Source organism: Heloderma suspectum, chromosome 16, assembly GCF_057233095.1.
Source record: "Heloderma suspectum isolate Gila_16-S chromosome 16, 16-S_ref, whole genome shotgun sequence".
In the NCBI taxonomy this organism is placed as follows: domain Eukaryota; kingdom Metazoa; phylum Chordata; class Lepidosauria; order Squamata; family Helodermatidae; genus Heloderma; species Heloderma suspectum.
This window is the reverse complement of record NC_139473.1, coordinates 17926643-17949908: the sequence shown is the minus strand read 5'-3', so window position 1 is coordinate 17949908 and position 23266 is coordinate 17926643. Positions and strand designations below refer to the sequence as shown.

The window sequence follows — 23266 nt, the reverse complement described above, 5'->3', positions numbered from 1 at the left end:
CAGTTCTGCAGCCCTGCGGGCTAGAAACTTGTTCTTTAAAAAATTCAAAAGGAAAATTCTGCACCCAGCAACCCATTCTACACATTTGTGTGCTTCCGGAAAATGAGATAAGCGAAATGGTTTGTGCCCCTAGCCCAACGGACACGCATCTAGAGGCCATTAGCCCATTTGAGAAGCACTGTTGTAGCATAAATCTGCCATCATGCCTCCAAACCTCACAACCAGCCTCCACATCATGCCAGTGGTAAAGCAAAGAGAGATTTTAGGAAGCGGGAAAAGGCTTAACACCCTTCCGAAATCATCCAATCCCTTTTTGAACCTAGGTTCTTTGCTCCCACATGTTCTACAGGAAGAATTCTACACCTCCAACAGCTTCTATTCACATTCAGGATTCAGAGGCCTTTATTTCACAGGTGTCCTAGCATTGCCCCAGCCTATGAAAACAAGGAAGTTGAGCTGATTCAGCCATATCCCCTTGATGACTACCACAGGTTGGATAATCACACATCATTATTCACCATGGGTCCATTTCGCTGGCCATTGTATTATGCAGGGAGGGAGTCACCACTAGGTTGCTATGAGGTGTCTAGTGGAAGGGGTGATGGTTCCATGGCAGACTACACAGTTTGCATGCAGTTCCAATAGCCTGCACCCCCAGTTAAAAGAATTATCTAACAAATCCCCCTGCCCGCAAGACAATTTAATCCGGCCCTTCCAAATTTTAATCATGGTATGGCAAAAGGGTACTGAATCTTAGTATGTAAGGAAAACAAAAACTTTTAAAAGTTGTAAGATACAGCAATATTCCATATCTTAAATGTCACATCTCCATTTTTTATTTTAAAAATATACAGTGAAGGCTGACTAGATTAAACCTGCTTCCCACAGTGACCAGCCAGATGTTTCTGGGAAGCCCACAAGTGGGGCCTGAAGGCAACAGACCTGCTTCCATTGCTGCTTCCCAGCAACTTGTATTTAGAGGTAAACTGCCCCTGAACGTGGAGGTTCTGTAACGCCATCCTAGTTAGTAGTCAGTGATAGACTTTTTCTCTTTCATGATAGCCAGTGATGGACCTTGTTCTCTTTCATGAATTACTCTAATGCTCTTTTAAAGCCATCCGAGACAGTGGTCCTCATCACATGTTGTGGCAGCACGTCTGGACAGGCACGGTGGTGCCGAGACAAATACACTGGAACAACCTTGCCCAGGTCTTCCAGCCTGAGCCTGTACATGCTTACCCAGAAGTACATCCTGCTAGGGCTTCCTTTTAAGTAAGTGTGCAAAGGACTGTAGCCTTGGTGAAATGGCTGCCCAAGCCCCCAGCTCCCTGCTGAGCATCTGGAGGGGAATGGTTGGGAAAGGCTGAATTAGCCCAGTGCCCTCTAGATGGACTGGACTGCAGTGCCCATCAGCACAGCCAAGCGTCAGAGATTATGGGGCTTATAGTCCAAAACATCTGGAGGGCACCAGGTTGGGGAACACTGCCTTAGGGTACAATCTTATCCATGTTTAGACAAAAAAAGTCCAGCAGATCCTAGCATGTTCCAGCAGCGCTGGCTGGGGCATGCTCAGAATTGTAGGACTTTCTTCTAAATATGCATAGGATTGCACCCCTAGCCTATCTTTCTCACATACATGAATGTCATGTATGGAGGCCCACCAGGGTCCACTAACCCCCCGTTTTCCTGCCTTCTCTGGGACTTTGAAAATGGGGATTGTCAAGCAGGCCACAATGCAAAGTCAAAGGACTAGCCAGCCTGGCGAGTCACAAGCCAGGCGGGGGCCTCGCTTTCTGCAAGGGATCTTATACTTCGAGACAAATTCCTGAATACCCCCACCTTCCCCAACCTGGTACCCCCCCAGATGGACTGCACCTCCTATCATTACCCTGGTTGAGGTAAATTCGGCTGAGAGGGCAATTGGCCTAGGAAGCTTAATAGCTACTCTACACAGCTTTGATTGCAGACCTCCCCAGTCCCAAATCTATGCTGCGCTGGCTCTTTCTTCTACGCATTCATGTAGCACTTTTTAACTCATCAGATACTTGGTGATAACACTTCTGAGTGTTCAAAGGGCTTAGTTGCTAATGTAGTTTTTTCAATAGTCTTGTAACATGGGCTAGTATTATCCATGCATTTCAGATCTGGCTAAGTGGAAGCTGGGTCAATGAAAGTTGCCCAAGGCCACTTAACAGGGCAATCCCATGCATGCTTAGGAGTAAGTCCCACTTTCCAATGGGGCCTATTAAGATGACAACAACCTTAGTGAGAGTATGGCGGAGGCCTGACATAGAGGTTCAGACTTGGCTCATCATTCCCTCTGTTTCCAATGTTCAGGCGTGAGTGCCATTGGCTTATCTAGGGGAAACTTCAATGGGCTTGAGGGAAGCCCAAGGTTTGTAGAAGTGCAAAAAATCTTCAGGGGAAAACACTAAAGGTGGGGGAAGCCCCAAAATGGCCGAACGAGGTCTGATTGTGTTTGATAGCCGTGGGATGATGACTAACTGGGAAGGGGGGTGGCAAACCAGGTGGGAGGGGCAATGGAATGGAATATTCTGCCAGACGGCATGTCTGACTGGAACAGGAACCCTACAATGCAACGTTTTGTTGCCGATCCCGCTTGTTTGTTCTTAAGCATCACCAGCTCTGTAAATTGCTTTATAACCTTCACTGCATGTAGCTTCACAACAACCTTGTACAGTCCTGTTATTCCTGTTTCACAGAAGGGGGAAACTGAAGCTCAGGCTTGCTGAAGATCATACAGCAAGCCCATATCAGTAGTGGAACCTGAATCCAGGTTTCCCAGATCCAGTTCCTACTTTATTCACAGGACAATGCTAGTTTTCCATCATCTCTGGCCAGGCTGCCTTGGACAAGCCAATTCTCGTATGTGCAGCTTATCTAGGTGATTCTGCAAAATGGCCTAAATTGTCCCCTGCCTTATTTTTTGTTTGTTTGATTGTCCCACAAATCTATATAGTGCTGATCCCCACCCCCACTTACAGGATAGAACATACATAGGAGGAGGGATGCCTTAGGGCCATGTGAATTTTGCATCCCTGCTTTGCTAACTTTTAAAAAAAAAATCATGGTGAAGCTGTGCAGTGCAGCACTGGAGAGAGGGAGAGCACAACTATCAAAACATTTTTAAGGACGCAAGTGTTAAGTTCAGAGACTTCAATCCTTGAGAAGGGCTCAAACCACAAATGTAGTAGTAGACCAAGGCACAGCCTATGAGAAGGCCCGTACCAAGGCATGCATAGGTTGTAGTTTAGTTCTTTTGTTTTAGTCGGTACTGGGTTTCCAACAGTCTTGTACTTATCGTAATCAGTTTGTACCAGTCTGGCTTTATAACTTCCAATCTTGTACCAGTTTGGCTTTGTAACTTCCAATCTTGTACCAATTTGGCTTTGTAACTTCCAATTCCCCTTTTCCCTTCTCGTAAATAAATTATCTACCTCCTCTTATAAAGCTGTGTTTCTTTGGGTCAATGCTAAGTCCAGTGTTACTCTGTGGTGTTACTATTTCTATATTGTCCTTGGCTCTGAGAATCAAGGGAACCAGTTTGGTCCCTGATTCAGCAGAACTAAGTAGGCTAAAAGAACCTGGGGACTCCCCCACCTCAGGCTAATGCCCGGGGGGTGGTTTGGTTCTGAATCATGGTTTTTTCCTCTGCCTCCCTTACATAATTTGACCCACAGAATCTATCCAACAAGATTTTGGAGAGCAAAACTGGATCTTCAGCGCTGGTTTGTTTCAGGTATTTTTGCTAAAGTCAAAAATCAAAGTGACCTCACCTATTTAAATGTATCTAATCAAAAAGGAAAATCAAAAGTTTTATTCGCCTTTTGAAGTTCTCCAGTCTGTGTATCAAATAAAATTGAAAAAAAGGCCTTAAAAATAGTTTTTTTTACACAAAAATTGATGACCTCATTAAATGAGTTGAGAAAGTTGTATTTTCAGTTTCTCTTGTCTTGGAACATTCATTCCTGAAGCAATTGATGCCACAAAATCTCCCGTGAGGGCTTGACATTCCTGTCAATATCCTGGAAAAGATCTTTTGAGCAGAACCCCATTTTTTTCTTCCTTGTGAGGGGGAAAAGTGCTTTGTATTTTCAGACTAGTAAAGCTGTCAAGACTTCCTTTATCCACAAGATAACAAGACAATCTCCAGAATGGCTCTTTTGTCTAGTCTCTCCCCAAAGGTGTCAGTTGGGTACTAGCCAAGCAGTCTCTAGTCAGCCTCCAAGGCGCTGACCTTCACCCCAGGCAAAGCCACCTGGCCGTTCTTCAGGCAGCGGATTATAATTGGGATCATCTTCTGGTGTATCAAATATTGCTTTCCTGTTAAGAAAAAGAAAAAAATGCTTGAGTCATCAAGTACAGAAAGCTCTAAATACAAGGCTAGTAATCTTTCTTCTTTTTTTGCCATGGGGCGTACTTTGAGAATGGACAAGCATGGGCGAATTTAATTCAGGTGACCATCATATCTACTACTGTGGGCAAGAATCCCTTAGAAGAAATGGAGTAGCACTCACAGTCAACAAAAGGGTGGGAAAAGCAGTACTGGGGTACATTCTCAAAAACGAAAGAATGATCTCAGTACGAATCCAAGGCAAACCATTCAACATCACAGTAATTCAAGTCTATGCCCCAACCACTGATGCCGAGAAGCTGAGGTTGATTGGTTCTATGAAGACCTTCTGGAACTAACACCAAAAAAAGATGTCCTCCATCATAGGGGATTAGAATGCTAAAGTAGGAAGTCAAGAAATCACCAGGATAACAGGCGAGCATGGCCTTGGTGTACAAAATGAAGCAGGACAAAGGCTAATAGAGTTTTGCCAAGAGAACACGCTGATCATAGCAAACACTCTTTTCCAACAGCACAAGAGGCGACTCGACACATGGACATCACCAGATGGTCAATATCGAAATCAGATTGATTATGTCCTTTGCAGCCAAAGATGGAGAAGCTCTATACAGTCTGTAAAAACAAGACCTGGAGCTGACTGTGGCTCAGATCATGAGCTGCTACTTGCAAAATTTTGGCTGAAATTGAAGAACGTAGGGAAAACCACTAAACCATTCAGGTATGACCTAAATCATATCCCTTATGAATATACAGTGGAGGTGAGGAATAGATTTAAGGGATTAGACCGGATAGACAGAGTGCCTGAGGAACTGTGGACGGAAGTCCGTAACATTGTTCAGGAGGCAGCAACTCAATCCATCCCAAAGAAAAAGAAATGCAAGAAAGCCAAGTGGCTGTCTGATGAGGCTTTACAAGTAGCTGAGGAAAGAAGGGAAGCGAAAAGCAAAGGAGAAAGGGGAAGATATATCCAACTGAATGCAGAGTTCCAGAGAATAGAAAGGAGAGACAAGAAGGCCTTCTTAAATGAACAATGCAGAGAAATCGAGGAAAACAATAGAATGGGAAAGACTAGAGATCTCTTCAAGAAAATCGGAGATCTCAAGGGAACGTTTTGTGCAAAGACGGGCATGATAAAGGACAAAGAAGGCAGGGACCTAACAGAAGCAGATGAGATTAAGAAGAGGTGGAAAGAATACACAGAAGAACTATACAGGAAAGATCTGAATGTCCCTGATAGCCAGGATAATGCGGTCACTGAACTTGAGCTGAACATCCTAGAGAGTGAAGTCAAGTGGGCCTTAGGAAGCATTACTAACAACAAAGCTAGCGGAGATGACAGTATTCCAGCTGAGCTACTTAAGATCCTAAAAGATGATGCTGTTAAAGCGCTGCACTCAATATGCCAACAAATTTGGAACACTCAACAATGGCCACAAGACTGGAAAAGGTCAGTTTACATTCCAATTCCAAAGAAGGGCAATGCCAAAGAGTGTTCAGACTACCGTACAATTGCACTCATTTCACATGCCAGCAAGGTTATGCTCAAAATCCTACAAGCTAGGCTTCAGCAGTATGTGAACTGAGAACTACCGGAAGTACGAGCTGGGTTTCAAAGAGGCAGAGGAACTAGAGATCAAATCGCCAACATTCGCTGGATCATGGAGAAAGCCAGAGAATTCCAGAAAAACATCTATTTCTGCTTCATTGACTATGCTAAAGCCTTTGATTGTGTGGATCACAACAAACTCTGGCAAATTCTTAAAGAGATGGGAGTACCAGACCACCTTACCTGTCTCCTGAGAAACCTGTACGAGGGTCAAGAAGCAACAGTAAGAACCGGACATGGAACAACCAATTGGTTCAAAATTGGGAAAGGAGTATGACAAGGCTGTATATTGTCACCCTGCTTATTTAATTTATATGCAGAGTACATCATGAGAAACGCTGGGTTGGATGAATCACAGGTCAGAATTAAGATTGCTGGGAGAATAATCAACAACCTCAGATACACAGACAATACCACCCTAATGGCAGAAAGCGAAGAGGCTCTAAAGAGCCTCTTGTTGAGGGTGAAAGAGGAGAGTGCAAAAGCTGGTTTGAAACTCAACATTAAAAAAACTAAGATCATGGCATCTGGCCCCATCACTTCCTGGCATATAAAAGGGGAAGAAATGGAAGCAGTGACAGATTTTATTTTCTTGGGCTCCAAGATCACCGCAGACGGTGACTGTAGCCATGAAATTAAAAGACGCTTGCTCTTTGGGAGGAAAGCTATGGCAAACCTAGACAGCATAGTAAGAAGCAGAGACATCCCCTTGCTGACAAAGGTTCATATAATCAAAGCTATGGTTTTCCCAGTAGCAACGTATGGCTGTGAGAGCTGGACTATAAGGAAGGCTGAGCGCCGAGGAACTGATGCCTTTGAACTGTGGTGCTGGAGAAGACTCTTACGAGTCCCCTGGACTGCAAGGAGGTCAAATCAGTCCATCCTAAAGGAAATCAACCCTGAGTGCTCATTGGAAGGACAGATCCTGAAGCTGAAGCTCAAATATTTTGGCCACCTAATGCGAAGAGAAAACTCCCTGGAAAAGACCCTGATGCTGGGAAAGATCGAAGGCAAAAGGAGAAGGGGACAGCAGAGGATGAGATGGCTAGATAGCATCACCGATGCAATGAATATGGACTTGAGCACGCTCCGGGAGAGAGCGCAGGACAGGAAGGCCTGGCGTGCTATGGTCCATGGGGTCATGAAGAGTCGGACACGACTGAACAACAACAACTACTTTGAGAAACCCAGGCCCCATGGCCCCTACAATGGCCTGCTGCCCATTTGAAATCCTTCTCTTGTGCCTCTGGAGTTGGAAACCGGGTTGGGGGGGGCGGGAATGGATAGCACCTATTATGGGGCCAACTTTGGCCTAGGAGCACCCATCGTATTTCCAATCCAGACGATCAGAAATATTGCTATTATACTTGTTTAAATTAAATTAAGGTTGTCATCATTTCATTGAAGTAGTTTAAGTTGTATTGATTGAATAGATTGTTAGGATATTATTCACTGAAATATTATAGAACTGAAACGTTTGTATGTTGCTTTTTTAAAAAACTGAATTGTTATTACTGTGTTTTATCATACGCCACTTCCAGTACAATTTTCTGGCAGGAAAGCAGTATATAAATTAAATTCTAACCCAGGAGTGGGCAACTTGTGGCTCTCCAGATGTTGTTGGACTCATACTCCCATCATCCCTCTCCACTAGCAAGACATTCTGTCTGGCAGGTGACCTACGGTGGGCCCTGCTGGAACAGACCAAAAGGGCTCACCTAGTTGACTCCCTGTTCCACAAGCAACCCGCCAGATGTTTCTGGGAAGCCCAGAAGCAGGACATGAAGGTAACAGCCAATTGTCCTCAGCATCTGGTACCTTTGCAGTGCTAGAGGAAGCTGGCTTTATACTGAGCCCGACTATTATTCCGTCTCGTTCAATATTATCCATGTTGGCTCTCCAGGATTTCAGGCAGGATTCTTTCCTAGCCCTACCTGGAGATGCCAGAGACTGAACCTGGGATCTTTTACGTGCAGCAAATGTGCTCTACCACTGAACTACAAACCTTTTGCAATGAGGGAAATCAGGCACATAGGAAACTGTTTTGGTCCATCTAGCCCAATACTGTCTACTCTGACTGGCAGCAGCTTTTCAGGGTCTCCAGCAGAGGTCTTTCTCAACACTTTGATCCATCTAGCCCAATACTGTCTACTCTGACTGGCAGCAGCTTTTCAGGGTCTCCAGCAGAGGTCTTTCTCAACACCTGCTAACTGATCCTTTGGGCTGGGAATTGCTCTCAAGATCTTCCATGTGCACAGCACCTGCCCTACCACTCGCTGCCTCTGACTTAGGAGATTTGATTTAGCTACCATATAGCTCATTTGTGCCGTCAACTAGCCTTTGCTAGAATTTCAGCTTTGAAAACCCCCAAAGGGTTTAGCCTTCAAGCTTATGGAAACAAGGGCAAAAATATTGGAAGATAAAAAGATAAGGCACCTCTGCAGTTTAAAACCCTATCTCTGTCCCTTCTCCTTTGTCCCGTTTCCCTGAACAACACAAAACCTTTGAATTGGTTTGGGGACAGTTTCTCCCAAAGAAAACTCACCACACATAGAAAGGCACTTACAGAACTGATGGTGTTTTGAGAAGCTTTCCTCCCCCAGGCTGATTCGGAAAGACATCTTCCAAGAAAAAATATATGTGCCCTACAGCAATACCTAGAGAGAAAGAGGAAAGACTTGAGACATCTTTCTGCAGGGCTGCCTTTGCAAACACAGCACTATAGTTGTCCTACAAAATAAAGGCCAAATTGCTGTTTACCCCCAATTCCCAACATATTATTTTAGCTTTTAAGTGGACACCAGGTAGGTTAGCAAAACCATTTTGTATGAAAATAACCCGTTTGGGGGACTGAAGTAGAAGGCGAGCACATAGGAAATAATGGGCAATGCTGGCCCCAACCCTATACAGGCTTGGACAAGAAGCCAAGGGGATGCTTCAACTTAGGTTTAGGGTTCTGTGAGGGGAAACCTTTTTTAATAAAGGGCAGAGAGAGAAGGGGATGAGCTTATGAGGAAGGACCAGGTTTCTTCCTTCATCTCCCACGCTCTTCATTTTAACTATGATGCAAGTTAACATACATGTTGCTGAAGTCATCAGTTTACTGGCAGATAAATTTCTTGGTCAACCTTAAAAACTCCCTCCTGTGTGTGTCTGAAATAATGCTGAGCTTCCTTATAGGTTTGTTATAAGGTTTATTATGGTAAGATCTGGGTGCTAATCAGTCTTCCTCTTAATCACAATTTGCAAAGTAGCTGCAATCCCTGGTTAGAAAGTGAACTCTGAGCAGCATTAACAGTGATTAGAATCGATGCAGATGTGATGTCAACCATGGTTAAAAGCAACCAGCGGGTGTGGAAATCCATGCTGGGAAGGAGGCCCACACGTGACCCACTCGATTCCTTAACCATGAGTAAGAGATTGGCAGGATCTCTGAATGCATGTCACGCATCTGTGTACAACCCAGTCCCAGCCGCTCTTTAAAAAAGCACCCCAAGATATATTTATTTTTACTCACCTTTTCCAATTAACTGAGGTTATGTTAATTTCGCATTGTTCTTCCTCTCCCCTTTCCTCATGTGTCTATTTAGAGCAGTCTTCCCCAAGCTGGTGCCCTCCGGGGGGTTGGGCTACAGGTCCTATAATCTCTGACCACTGGCCAGGCTGGCTGGAGCTGACCAGAGTTGTAGTCCAAAGCATCTGGACAGCACCAACTTGGGGAAGGCTCATTTAGACTGTAAGCCAGCAGACAGCTTTGTTGCTCTTACTGATTTCTAGGTTTTCATATTGTGCAGCACACAGTGTTCTTTTAGGCACTTAAAGAATTATAATAATTCTAATCTACTGTGTCCAGTTCTGGGCACCACACTTTAAAAAGGATGCAGGCAAACTGGAGAGGGCTCAGAGGAGGGCAACAAAGATGATCAGGGGACTGGAAACAAAGCCCCATGAGGAGAGACTGAAAGAACTGGGCATGTTTACCCTGGAGAAGAGAAGACTGAGGGGAGATAGGATAGCACTCTCCAAGTACCTGAAAGGTTGTCACAGAGAGGATGGCCAGGGTTTCTTTTTGATCATCTCAGAGTGCAGGACACAGAATAATGGGCCCAGATTCCGGCTGAACATCAGGAAAAACTTCCTGAATGTTAGAGCAATACGACAATGGAACCAATTACCTAGGGAGGAGGTGGGCTTTCCCACACTGGAGGCGTTCAAGACAAGGCTGGGATGCTTTTGACTTGGACTCCTACACTGAGCAGGGGTTGGACTCAATGGGCCCTTCCAACCCTGCTAGTCTTCAGCTATGGAATTCTGCGTAACATTCCGTATTTGTGCATCACAGCAGTGTCAGACTGAGTTACAGAGGCTGTTGTCCACAATTAGGTGCTCAGGCATTCCTATAGCTGAGTGCCCATAACTTTGCATTTAAAAAAAACAACCCCAAAACTGACCCAATGTCAGTGTACAATGCTGTGTACACATGTGGAAGAGACCAAAGAACCTTCACCTATACCAGATAAGACTGGTCAAGAAGACAAGGAATTCATTACGGCTCAATACTGACAGAATTATCATCCTCTTACCTAGGAGGTCAACAATAATTGAGTTTCCCAGTAGGAGTGAAAATCCCATGAGAACCCACGGAAGAAATGGGGCCTGGAAAATGAGAAGCCCGAAGAAGTTCATGCGGACAAAAGGATTCCTGCGGCTCCAGACGTACACTAGCATTATTGTAAATGCCTGGCCTAAGAAAACCAAGTTGACAAACAAGCCAAAAAGCTGGTGGAGAAACGGTTAAAGAAAGAGCCACTGTACCCACTCAAGAAAATGTAACCATTTAAAAACAAATAGCAGGAAGTAGGAAGCAGGAAGCTGCTGTAACCCCTTATTCGCTCTTTCCTGGGAAGCCCAGAGGTGCATTAAGACGTGTGCTTGTGGGGTAGCTTTCAAGAAAAAGTCAGAACCAAAAAGGTAAGCCAACGAACAATCAAGAATTAGGGTGCAATCCTGTAACTTCCATGCCCGATGCTGGTAAGCCTCCAAGCTGAGGCTTGCGAGCATCCAGTGCAGAGCGGGCAGAGCGGTGGAGGCAGTCGTTACTCTGCATTTTAGCTTGATGGGCTTTTTTGCAGGTCTAGCTGGGGTGTGTCAGAGGGGGAGGGAAGGAGGATGGAGAGGCCTCAGGATAGTTAGCATCCCAGCCTCTCCAGTCCCCCACGCTCCCCCTGACATGTACTCCAAAAGGTCGCTTTTGTGACCTTGGAAAGGCAGCTGGCACAGTTCTCTCTGCACCGGCTGCAAGGGGAAGGGGTGGGGCGTGTGAGTTCCTGTCTCTGGCCTTGGAGCCAGGAATCAGAAGTTTCCTATGGCCCCCCAGACGCTGTCACATTGGAATGCTCCCTTATCCTATTGTTCCAAATTAACCTTCTCCCCATCTCCACAAAAACCCAACCAGAAAGTTACAGGCTCAGCCAGAAGTTAAGGGAAAGTTAAGGGCTCAACCCAACCAGAAAGTTAAGGGAAAGTTAAGGGCTCAATTAACTTTGAGCCCTTAATCACGCCAAACCATCTTCATGCCAACCTGTGGTTTCTGCTTCTGGTTACGGCTGTCAGCAAACCACAGTTTATCAGACCACTCTTAAAGCTTTTTAAACCGTGACTTGGTGTGATGTCTAGATGGGTCAACTTAGATGTCTAAATTGACCCAAAAGCTTTGCAATAGCTGTGGAAATTAGTCAGGTTTGAACTTGGGAACGTCTCCAGGGAAGGACACCCCATCAAAGGGAAAACCACCACTAAGAATGGCTATGTGGTCATGTCGCATAAGCAACAAACGGTGCACTAGGGGAGGGGACTTGGCTCGGTATGGATTTCTAAAATGTGTTAGCGGCCCAGTAGCTATAAGGGCGACATACAATAAAACCAAGATAAAACCCCAAATCCATGTTAAAAACAGACACAGTACAATCAGCAATTAAAAGTAGTAGAGATAACCTGGTGCCCTCCAAATGTGTTGGGCTACAACTCCCAGCAGCCCCAGCCAGTCAAGTATGATGGGGGTTGTAGTCCAACACATTTGGAGGGCGCCAACTTGGGGAACGCAGCTCCCCACATATTCCCAATGCTGGATTGGAAGAGATTTTCATTATTCCGTCAGTTTTCTCATCCAAGTACATCTATGCTCAGAGATCGAACTGGCCTCAGTTCGGTTCAGATCTTCACAGACTGAGGTCCCACAGCTCCCTTGAGGGATTGTTATGCGGTGATGGGTTGCTTTTTTAAAAGTGGCATCATGTGAACGTTGTGCCATGACAACATCTCCCACTTTGGAGAGAAGGTGCAGAAGGCTTCTGGGAAATGGCATATTTGGAGGTGGATTGGAGAGTCCGTCACACAGCGAAGCCTTCAAGCGCCACTCCTTGTGTGAAACCCAAGATGGTGCTATCGCCAGAAGAGAGCTGTGCACTGCAGCTTGTCAGTGCCGGAATCACCCATGGCCCTGAGCACACCTGCTGGGTCTCTCCATGGCCCTGCATGAACTCAGTGTGCAGCCCGAAAGATACCCCATATTCCCTTGCAGCAGCACATTGCCAGGGGGTGGGGTGGGGAACAGAGATGTCAGCCATTGTCCAGCTGCTTTCCAGAATTTGTCCCCTGTTCCTGATCTACCTGGAACACACTTGGCAAACCACTGCGCTATAACCATTTCTCCAGGCACGAAACCCACAGCATCGGCAGCTCAACGGCAAAAGGATACAGTCATTAACAGTCCTCCAAAAAGGAACATAAATACGAAGTCTGCCGTCCGGCCTCGGAACGAGCCTTCCTCAAGCATTCGGCAGTAGCGATATCTGAAGTTACAAGGTCAGGAAAATGCTGGACAGGCATGCACTGTTAGTTTTTATTTTTGCAGGGAGAGAAAACCACAGCCTGTGTTTCACTTTCAAAAGTTTCTCAAAATTGATTTCCGAGTATTGGGGAAGGGGGTTGGGGAACAGAGGGATGTAAAGCCAGCCAGCAGAGGCATCTCTAGTCATATTCCAGTGCAGCCTTCCCCAACATGGTGCCCCCCAGCTGTGTGGGAGTTGCACTCCCACCCATCTGGGGGGCACCGTGTTAGGGAAGGCTATTCTAGGGCCAAGGGACCAGAGAATAAGCCAGCAGCCTTACTGGCAATTCCACAAACTCCTATCGTTTTAAGCAGGGAGGTCTTCCAGGGTTTAAGTAACTCTAGGAAGTCATCACAAGGGCCCAGCCAGGGCCCATCTTTCTCAGAACCCACGTGGCCACGTGATGTGATTGCCAGTGGTGCCCAGCAACTCAGCAGGCTTGGCTTCCTCTTTCAAGCAACTTAGTAACCACCACCAGCAACACTGGGTCGGTGGGGGGAGCTTGCTGTCTAAAGTGGCTGCGTTTCAGCTGGCCAGGTTTATTTTACTCATAAATTCACAATTTGCTTTGCTGTGTAAAGGAAACACATCCAAAGCTACTTACAAGCACAGTAAAACTCGGTCCACGAACAGCTGGTCTCCATGTGAGTCTTTCCCCACGTTTGTTTTCTTAGCTGTGGCCTCCAACTCAGCACAGCATTTTCAAAGCAAATCGTATTGACAGGTTGGGAAGGGGAGAAGGTTCACCTCCTGCGCCCGAAGGACTACAAAAAATATTTATTGAAAGCATTTCTGTCCCTTATGCCAAGTCTCCAAGAGAGCTTACAAATCAAACTGTCAAAACTATTGGTAGCAAAACATCATAAAATACTATTAAGGGTCTGCATCGGTGCAACAAAGTAACTCAAATACTACTAAATGTGTGGGGTGGGGAGAGCAAAGTTTTAATTCGGCACCTAAATGCTAATTTGCTCTAGGGGTCGTGCAGGAGCTTAGTGCAAAACAATTTAATTCCCACTTCCCAGCCACGAGTTGTATGCATATCTGTGAATCACTAGGGAGACATGCTCTTTCGCCCACATAATAGAGCGAGTAAGTCCCACTGAGGTCAATGTGGCTCCTCTTGAGTAAATTTATATAAGTGGATCCTTATGGTAAAAAATCCATCAAACTTGGGGTATTCGAACATTCCTTCCAAGGAAGTTTTCCTGAATAGGCAAGACGAGGGGTGCACAACCCATGGCCTGGGGGGGCCGCATATGGACCCCCAATGCCTTAATTGCGGCCTCCAAGGGTGCCCTAAACTCCCTCCCCACGGCCAAATTCTTTGCCCAAGCAATCCTGACACAGATCGCTCTTTTCCTGGTAGTAGCAAAGAGGAAAGAACGATCTGAGTCAGGATTGCTGGAGGAGGGTGTTCAGAGAAAAGGCTTTCAACTCTCTTCCCTAGAGATTCTCATATAGATTATTCTTTCCTCACTATAAAGAGCGATCTGTATTAGGATTGCTGGTATGTGCGTGTGTACAAATGCATATCTATCTGAGTGTGTGTGGCCCCCAATCCACCATCACGTGCAGCCCTCGGGGCCAAAGAAGTTGTGCATCCCTAGGCTAGACAGACCCCATCACTGATGGCCTTATTTTCAGTAGTGAATTACTTATTAAAACACCTACCTGCCGCTCTTGGGTCTCAGAGCAGCAGACATAAATACAGTAAATACCATAAAGTGACAACTGATCCATCAGTTAAAACTCCAGCATAAAAGCCCTGGGTAAATGAAAACATTTTCCCCTTGCACCAAAAATAGACGAACGATGGTACCAGGCGCATTTCTATGAAAAAAAAAAAACATGCCACAACTGAGAAGACCCTGTCTCCTGTCACCACGCACCTACTTTCAAATTAGTGATTTAGATAGCAACAAAAGCCTGTTCATCTGTCTGGGCTTGGAAATGCAATATCCGCTCAAATAAAGTGAGCACAAACATTCCAACTGCCAAATTCTTCTCTGGCTCAGATTTATAATTTCCTCTCCTTCCTCACAGAGAATGGATCTGGAGAAACCAACTTCAATGAAATGCATCTGACATAAACCTTTGTGAGGATACAGTTGCCAGGAATGGGGCCTGTCTAGTTCATACAACAAAGATATTTTGTGTGTGTGTGGAGGGGAGGGAGATATCTTTCAACACCTCAGGTTTGATAGGTGTTTGCACATAAGGAGAACAACGCGCAAATTAACTCATGAGTACCCCCACTGATGGGTAGGAATTATCTCCTTCATCTGAGTGGTGGGAGAAAGCATCTTGCAGGTGATGTGCAAACGTCCATCTGCAGTATATAGCAGCTGGTAGCTGGAAATGAAATATTTTGGCCATATCTGGTTCTAAGCTCCTGCTTGGGTAGGGGAAGGCTGTTCCAGGGTTTGAGTGCTGCCACCACAGAGAAGGCTCTCTCTCTCCAGTAGCTGTCCAGCTCACCACCAAAGATGAAGGTGCCTGTTGCAATGCCTCTCAAGATGATTTTGTGAGGCATACTGGAACAGATGATCCTTCAGGTACCTTGGTCCTAAACAGTACAGGCTGCATAGGACAAAAAGCAGCCCTTTGAATTGTGCCCAGAAACAAAACTGGGAGCTTGTGCAGATCTTTATGCACTTGTGAAATATGAGCCAGTAGAACGAATACCTTTTAGAACACAGAGGGAGGGATGGGTAAAAGAAGTTGGTTTATGCCACTTTTCTAATGGAGGGGAACAGTCACAAGTTACATCACCCACTTTTGAACTGAGTTGTTTGCTGGCACATGCTGAAGGCAGGAGGGGCCCTTCCAGAGGGGCTTTCACATACATCCAAGAATGATTTTGGCATTCTGACAGTTTGAACTGCTTGTGAAATGATAATGAAAAGATACAAAAATATCATATTAAACAAAAAGTTAAAACCAACTGGTCCAAAGAAAAGGTAGTTCGTAACTAGCCTCCATACCTGCAAAACAGAAGGGGATCCGATATTAGAAGATGCACATTTAGCAAACATTTGCATTAATGAGAAGAAGTATCAAGGCAGTTAAACACACAAACTAAGGTCACATCATACAGAATGTGGTCCCCCCTTCTTTAAACACATACCTCTATGCATGTACAGAGTACTTTTTCATCCTCACTAAGTAACAGCTTTTCCCCAATGAAGGACTAGGGCTTCTGCCAGGGCAGTAGTTAAACAGAGCTCTGACTCGCTTGACAACATGAGAACAGAATCAGGTTAAAAAAAGCAAAAATAAGGTGTGCAGGTTTGCAAGGCATCCTTATCAAATGTAACAAACATAAAAACACATTTTCATGAAAGTGGTATTGCTTGGAGAGCAGAGGACTTGAACCTTGTGGCACCTTAAAGATTAACGCATTTATTGTAGAATAAGCTTTCGTGGACTAGAACTCGCTTCTTTTGATGCATGAAGTGCTATCCTCAGTTACAGGTAGCTGTGTGTATGTCGGGGGGGTGGAATTGTAAGCAGTGAGGTCAAAAGGAAAGGAAATTTAGGAGCATCACAAAACTTGTTTTTGCTACAACATAGACTCAGCACAGACTGGAAATTGCAAACAATTGTGCTAGTGGACAAATTAATTGCTTTGTTATATTAAATATTATTATTAATTAAATATATGCATCGCTTCCCACGGCAAAAAGCAGTCTTGAAGCGACGTACACACACAATACCAAAATCCACGATTAACAGGAAAAAGAAAAACACCCCAAGATCAATATAAACTATAATCAGCACAATAATACAATTAAAAATAAACACCATAAAAACATAATCTAAAAACAATACAATATGAACAGTGTTCACCCAAAAATATACAAAATCTCCCCCCACTCAGAGCCTAGAATGAACATCACAAAAGCAGCCCACAACCGGGCCATAAGTAATGTCCAAAGACCTGGGAAAATAAGTACATCTTTGTCTGGTGCCAAAAAGATGACAGAGATGGCGCCAGACAAGCTTCCTTGGGAGGAGTGTTCCATAAACATGGCGCTATCACAGAAAAGTCCCGTTCCTGAACTGACACTCCCCAAGCTTCTCCCAGAGGAGGCACACAGAGACGGGCCTCTGAAGTTGACCTCAGGGACCAGGTAGGTTCATACAGGGTCCTGGGCTTATAGGTTAAAACCAGGACTTTGCCTCTGGCCTGGAAACAAACTGGTGACCAGTGTATAACAAAGCAATAATTTCTCCCCTTTGATAATCTTTCTGCAATGAAAATGCAAATCTGATCCACACAGAGTTATGATTACATCTGATGTGGTTTTGCCGCAATTGCATCTTTGAAAATGCAAAGAAGGAAGGAACAGAGGAGAGCTGGAAAATTTCAACAGCCAGATGCAAATCTAAAGTGGAAAGGGCAGTCTCCTGAACGAATTGGGTACCATGCAAATTTGTGTCTTCTCCCTTTTACCCCTCTTTTCTCTGTTTGCTTCTTAAAGACAAATCTAAAGCAAAATCACAACAGATTAGCCTTAGCTCATCCTTAAGACAGATGCGACAGGCTTACCAGCTTTAGGGCTGGCATGCGAATCTACCCACTGGTCAAATATTGTAGGATATTCCATGAAGCCACGATGCTTGCAGAACTGGTTAGCTTTCAAAAGCCACTGCCTTTAAAAGCTGACTTTTTAAATATTTGCTGTCTCTTTGTTTTATTGCTGTTTTAATTTCAGTTTTTAAATAAATGCAAAGGGTAGGCTGATTCTGACATTCCAGCATGGGCCAGAAAGAACAGTGCAAAGCAGGCGTACAGTAATTCCACTGCTGTTCAGTAACAGAATCACAACATGGAATGTAGGTAGAACCAATGCCCGTGATCGTAACAGAAACTGTCATTTGTCTCCCATCAGAAACCTCAAGAGTTTCCACTTGCAGCAACTCTGACAAACCTCACAATCGGAGAAGTGGTTTGTTTGATTCCACTTGTTGAAAATTCAAGCAATTTTCAGTTGTACAAACTCTGGGGTAACAACTGTCTTTAAGAGTCACTGACATGCAAAAAGATACTTACTTGAAAGTGTTTAAATATCAATTCAGGGTTGAAATAGAGCTGAAATGGTGTGATTAATTCTAATTGCTGAAACAAATGAAAACACAAAAGAAGTCAGAGTTATTTCGATGTAGCAATGCAACTTACAAATGCACCATTAGGCACCATAATGCTAGCTAAATAATCTTCAATAAATTAATGAAACCAGCTGTCTATGGAGGTGGTGGGCTCTCTGTTGCTGGAGGTATCTGGGCAGCCATCTGCCAGGGATGCTTTAAACTGGATCCCTGCACTGAGCAGGGGGTTGGACTGAAAGGCCTAAATGGCTTTCAGTCCAACTCTATGATTCTAATGTAACTCAATCTCAACTCCCAATTCTCCTTCCTCCTGCAAAACCCTCATCCAACTCCATCCACTGAGCCCATTTGCCTATTGGGGTGTCTGCAAATACAAGCCAATACACTTCTCTCCATAAAGAGACAACTAGGTTGGGGACCAATGATCTCAACGGATCTTCTGTTCCATTCTCAGAATACCACACAATAGGTGAGCGTTCCTCGCTGCAAGGTGCGGTGATGACCACTGACTCATTCAGGTAGCTTTCAAAGAGGATTAGACAAGAACATGGGAAGTTGCCTTATGAGACCATTGATCCTTCTAGCCACTGCTCCATCTAGTAGGAATTTTTCCAGCCCTTCCTGAAGATGTTAGGGATCAAACCTGCAACCTGCATGCAAACCAGGGGCTCTACCACAGCCCTTTCTTGCCACATCCCTTTCCTAAAAGATCCCATGGAGGACGGATTTATCAGTAACCATGACGGCTGTATAAAACCCTCCATGTTCAGAGGCAATGTGTACCTTTTAATATGATTTCTAGAGGGTAGCCATGTTAGTCTACTGCACCAAATCAACAAAGAGTCTCGTGGCACCTAAAAAACTAACAAATGTATTCCTATGTAAGCTCTTGGGGACTATATCTCACTTCCATCAAATGCATAAGAACTTAAGAAGAGCCCTACTGGATCAGACCAAGGGTCCATCTAGACTGGCATTCTGTTCACACAATGGCCAACCAGCTGTCGAAGGGAACCCACAAACAGGACATGAATTCAACAGCACCCTCCTGCCCATGTTCCCCAGCAACTGGTGTACATAGGCTTACTTGCCTCTGATACTGGAGATAGCATACAGCTATCGTGACTAGTAGCCATTGATAGTCTTCTCCTCCAGGAATTTGTCTAACCCCCTTTTAATACCATCCAAAGTGGTGGCCATCACTACATCTTGTGGTAGGGAATTCCACAACTCTGCCCTGTGTGAAGAAGCCCTTCCTTTTATCTGTCCTGAATCTCCCACCCATCAGCTTCATGGGATGACCCCATTGGGTTCTAGTAGTGTGTGTGTGTGTGTGTGTGTGCGTGTGAGAGAGAGAGAGAGAAATGTCTCCCTATCCACATTCTCCACACCATGCATAATTTTGTATACCTCTGTCATGTCTCCCCTTATTCTCCAAGCCAAACAATCCCAGCTGTAGTAGCTTTCCCTCATAAGGGAATACTCCCTCATAGGGGAGCATGGAGTATTATGGAGAGTTTCAAGTTTACATACCATATGTATGGTGGTGATGGGAAAGAATTGTAAACAGTGAGGTTGGAAGGAAATTAAATACAGAAAGTGACAATCCCAAACCAGAGAGCTCAACTATTGGGCAGTATAGAATTGAAATGAAATAAATATATCACATTATTAATAGTGGTCCTACACGGTGCAGTTGTTGCTGATAACACATCCTGCCATTAGGTCAGCCAATTAACACATGTAGAGTGATAAAATTCATTATCCTGATTCAAGCCTCTGGCGATAGAATTAAGCTTGCTGATGAATGCAAAAGGCATAATTTGATCATGGTGGATGCAAGACCCTTGAGACAAAACTATTCATGTTTAGAAAACTTCTATGAGGCTATGGGGCAAAGCGAGATAAAAATTGATTAAGTAAGTACAGAACTGACCTTAGTTTCAATCAGCCAGCAAATGCAAATGAGAAATCATGGTCAGCAAAGCACAGTTTGTGCCAACTAGGGTTAGAATTGACAAACCCTAAGTATGGCTGTCACTTCAGAGGCCACTGGGCCATGCAAAAGGGTGCGCTGAGAAGAAGGAAAAGGAAAGGCTCATTTGCTGGGAGGGGCCATCGAGTTCAGCGGCAGAGCACATACTTTGCATGCAGGTCGGAGGTTCAAGCCTTGGCACTGCCAAGTTAAACATTCCCTGATAGCAGAGCCGGAAGACACTGCGTGGAGCCTCTGCAGTCAGAACAGCCAATTTTGGATGATCTTCTGACTGAAGAGAAGACTGCTCCTCTGGTTGGAGTCACAGCTCAGTGATAAGAGCACACGCTTTGGTTAAAGAAGGTCCCAGATCCAGGATACATTTTCCTCCTTGTTCAAGGCAGTGCACATGGTTCTTCCCAGCCCACTTTAATTTTCACGACAGTCCTATGAGGTAGGCTAGGCTGAAAGACAGTGACTGCCCTGAAGTCACCCTGTGACAGCTTCATGGCTGAGTGTGGATTAGATGCAGATCTTCCCCAGTCCTAGTCTGGCAGTCCAACTCAGAGGTGGGCAACTTGTAGGCTCAATGTTTTGGCCTACAATTCGCATCAGCCAAAGCCAGCTTAGCCAATGTTTAGGGATGATGGGAGTTGCAGGCCAAAACACTGAGAGGGCTACAAGTTGCCCACCACTGCTCTAACCACTACACTGTGCTAGTTTGTAAAAGTAAGAAGGTCTCATGGATGGCGTGGCCTGGCCTTGTGCCTCTAACGTCAATGACGCAACCCACAGGCTGTGAAAAAGGCAAAGTCTACGTTAGGCATAATCGGGACAGGAACTGAGAATAAAACTGCCAAGTTCATAGTGCTCCTATACAAATCTATGGTGCAACCACACTTAGAATACAGTGTACAGTTCTGATCATTGCACCTAACAAAAGATATTGTAAAGTTGGACAAAGTGCAGAAAAAATCAACTAAAATGATCAAGGGGCTGGAGCATCTCCCTTATGAGGAAAGGTCCCAACTTCTAGGGCTGTTTAGCTTAGAAAAAAGGCGAGTAAGGGGAGCCATGACAGAGGTGTACAATATTACGCATGGTGCAGAGACGGTGGATAGGGAAATATTTTTCTCCCCATCTCATAATACTAGAACCCACTGGGGTCATCCCATAAAGCTGACTGGTGGGAAATTCAGGACGGATCAAAGGAAGGGCTTCTTCACACAGTACATAATCGAACTATGGAATTTGCTACCACAAGATGCAGTGATGGCCACCAATTTGGATGGCTTTAAAGGGGGGGTTAGACAAATGCCTGGAGGAGAAGGCTATCAATGGCTACTAGTCCTGATGGCTGTATGCTCCCTCTGGTATCAGGGGCAGTACGCCTATGCATTTATTTTATTTATTCCATTTATACCCCGCCTTTTTTCCTCTTGCAAGGAACCCAAGGTGGCATACATAACCCTCCTCCCCTCCATTTTATCCCCACGACAACAACCCTGTGAGGTGGGTTGGGCTGAGAGTCTGCGACCGGCCCGAAGTCGCCCAGTGAGCTTCCATGGCCGAGCGGGGACTAGAACCCGGTTCTCCCAGCTCCCGGTCTAGCCACTACACCACACCGGCTCTCAGTATGTCACTTGCTGGGGAACGTGGGCTGCTGCACTCCCGTCCTGCAGGTGGGTTTCTCGTGGGCAGCAGGGTGGCCAGTGTGTGGGCAGAACGCTGGACTAGATGGACCCTTGGTCTGATCCGGCAGGGCTTCTATGTTCTTATCCCAGTTACCAGCGGGTGGGTCAGTCCTTCGCTCTTCGTCTCTGGCCGCCCTGGTCTACCTCGCAGGGTCGTTGTGAGGGCAAAGGGAGGGTTATGACGTCCTTGGCGGCAGGAAGAGGTAAGAACGAGCCTTGAGAACGAAGGGATGCGGCGCGTGGATCAAGCGAGCGCGCTGTGGGGGTCGGGGGGCGAGGGAGACCCGCCCCCCGCGAGCCCCGAGTCCGGGCCGGCCCCACGCCGGGGAGAGGGGCGTGTCCGGGGCGGGGCTATGCAAATTAGCCCCGGCCGATCAGCCAATCCCCGGGCCCGGGCGAGCGCGCCTCCCTTGCTCCCTACTCACCACGGCGGCGGTGGTGAGGACGCAGGCGGTGGTGTAGGCCCGCGTGACGGGAGGCACCTGCAGGTACTCTTGCCGGAAGGTCTGGTACGCCATTTTGGCGGCGCCTCCGCCTCAGCTCCCCTCACGGCGTCTGCTCGACCTCGCCCAATCAGAACCCGAGGGACGCCCGGCCGGCGCCCAATCAGCGCCGCCGCCATTCTTTCCCTCCCGCCTCCATCGGGCTCCTCTCGCCCAGTCAGCGCCTCCCTCCGCCTGCACCGGGCCAATCGGAACGGCTCTGTTCGGCCGGAGGACTGAAACTCTCAGCGACGGCGCGGAGGGATCCCGTCGCATCATAGAGTCTGGAATGAGACCCACGATGAACGTCCCGTAACGAGGCCTCGCTCTAGGCCTTGACGTCTCTGTGGTGAAAACCTCCCTCTACCCTGCGACAAGAAGAGACGCGTTGCTGTGTGGTCATAGACGTGTAACTATAAAGAAGAGGAGGGCTGCGCTGACTTCTGGGTTCCCTAGAAATTCCATATGGGCTCTGCCCCGAGGTAGAAGCGAAGGGGTTGTCCAGAGCATCAGTGGAGAAATCCAAGGTCCTGACATCGCTGTGACAAGAAACCCAAAACAATACTAATGTTGGGAGCAATGCTGTGCAGGTTGAGACAGATAAAAGGTCCGACAACTCCCAGCATTCCCCAGACACCTAATCTAAGCTAGTTGAGGAACGCTGGGAGTTGCGGGGCCCTTTTCTGCCCGAGCCGCGTGGGGTTGCAGGACCTTTCTTTTTTCTGTCAACCTGCATCAGATCACATCCTTAACATTCTATCATTGTAGCATATTTTTCCTTTATTGTTTTTGCTCTTTAACTTTTCTTAATTGATGTCTCACTCCTGCCTTTTTAATGTTCAGTTTTATGACCCTCCGGTTTTATTCTTCATTGTTTTTCATCACTCCGGGGTGTTTCCTTTCCTTCCACGTTTAATCACTCGAGCCTTCTTCCTTTCCCCCCTTATTCTCCTGTTCCTACGCACGCTTTCTCAGCTCCGTGGCTCCAACCAAAACGCGCCTTCTTCACTTTCTTCGGTTTCCTTTCCTCTCTTCCTCCCCCCCAGCATAAAACCCGCGGAAGTCACACGGGTGCCTTCCAGAGGGGTTGGACTACAACTCCCAGAACATGCTGTCTGGCGGATTCTGG

General features: G+C 46.0%; 1 protein-coding gene across 1 annotated transcript; it reads right to left on the bottom strand.

Moving 5' to 3' along the window:
- Positions 1-380: 380 nt before the first annotated feature.
- DERL2 (derlin 2) lies at positions 381-22203 on the bottom strand. The gene is made up of 7 exons (XM_084822967.1): positions 22081-22203; positions 17931-17996; positions 15785-15858; positions 12739-12832; positions 10565-10760; positions 8548-8638; positions 381-4344 (listed from the first exon to the last, which is right to left on the bottom strand). The coding sequence occupies exons 1-7, from the start codon at positions 22171-22173 to the stop codon at positions 4239-4241; spliced, it is 720 nt and encodes a 239-aa protein (XP_084679093.1). The 5' UTR covers positions 22174-22203; the 3' UTR covers positions 381-4238.
- Between the last annotated feature and the right edge of the window lie 1063 nt (positions 22204-23266).

Coding starts and splice junctions, on each gene's coding strand:
- DERL2 (XM_084822967.1), bottom strand. CDS start 22,173: ATGGCGTACCAGACCTTCCGGCAAGAGTACCTGCAGGTGCCTCCCGTC. Junction 15,859..17,930: donor TGATATTTAAACACTTTCAA/GTAAGTATCTTT, acceptor TCTGTTTTGCAG/GTATGGAGGCTAGTTACGAA. Junction 8,639..10,564: donor AATTATTGTTGACCTCCTAG/GTAAGAGGATGA, acceptor CTTTCTCTCTAG/GTATTGCTGTAGGGCACATA.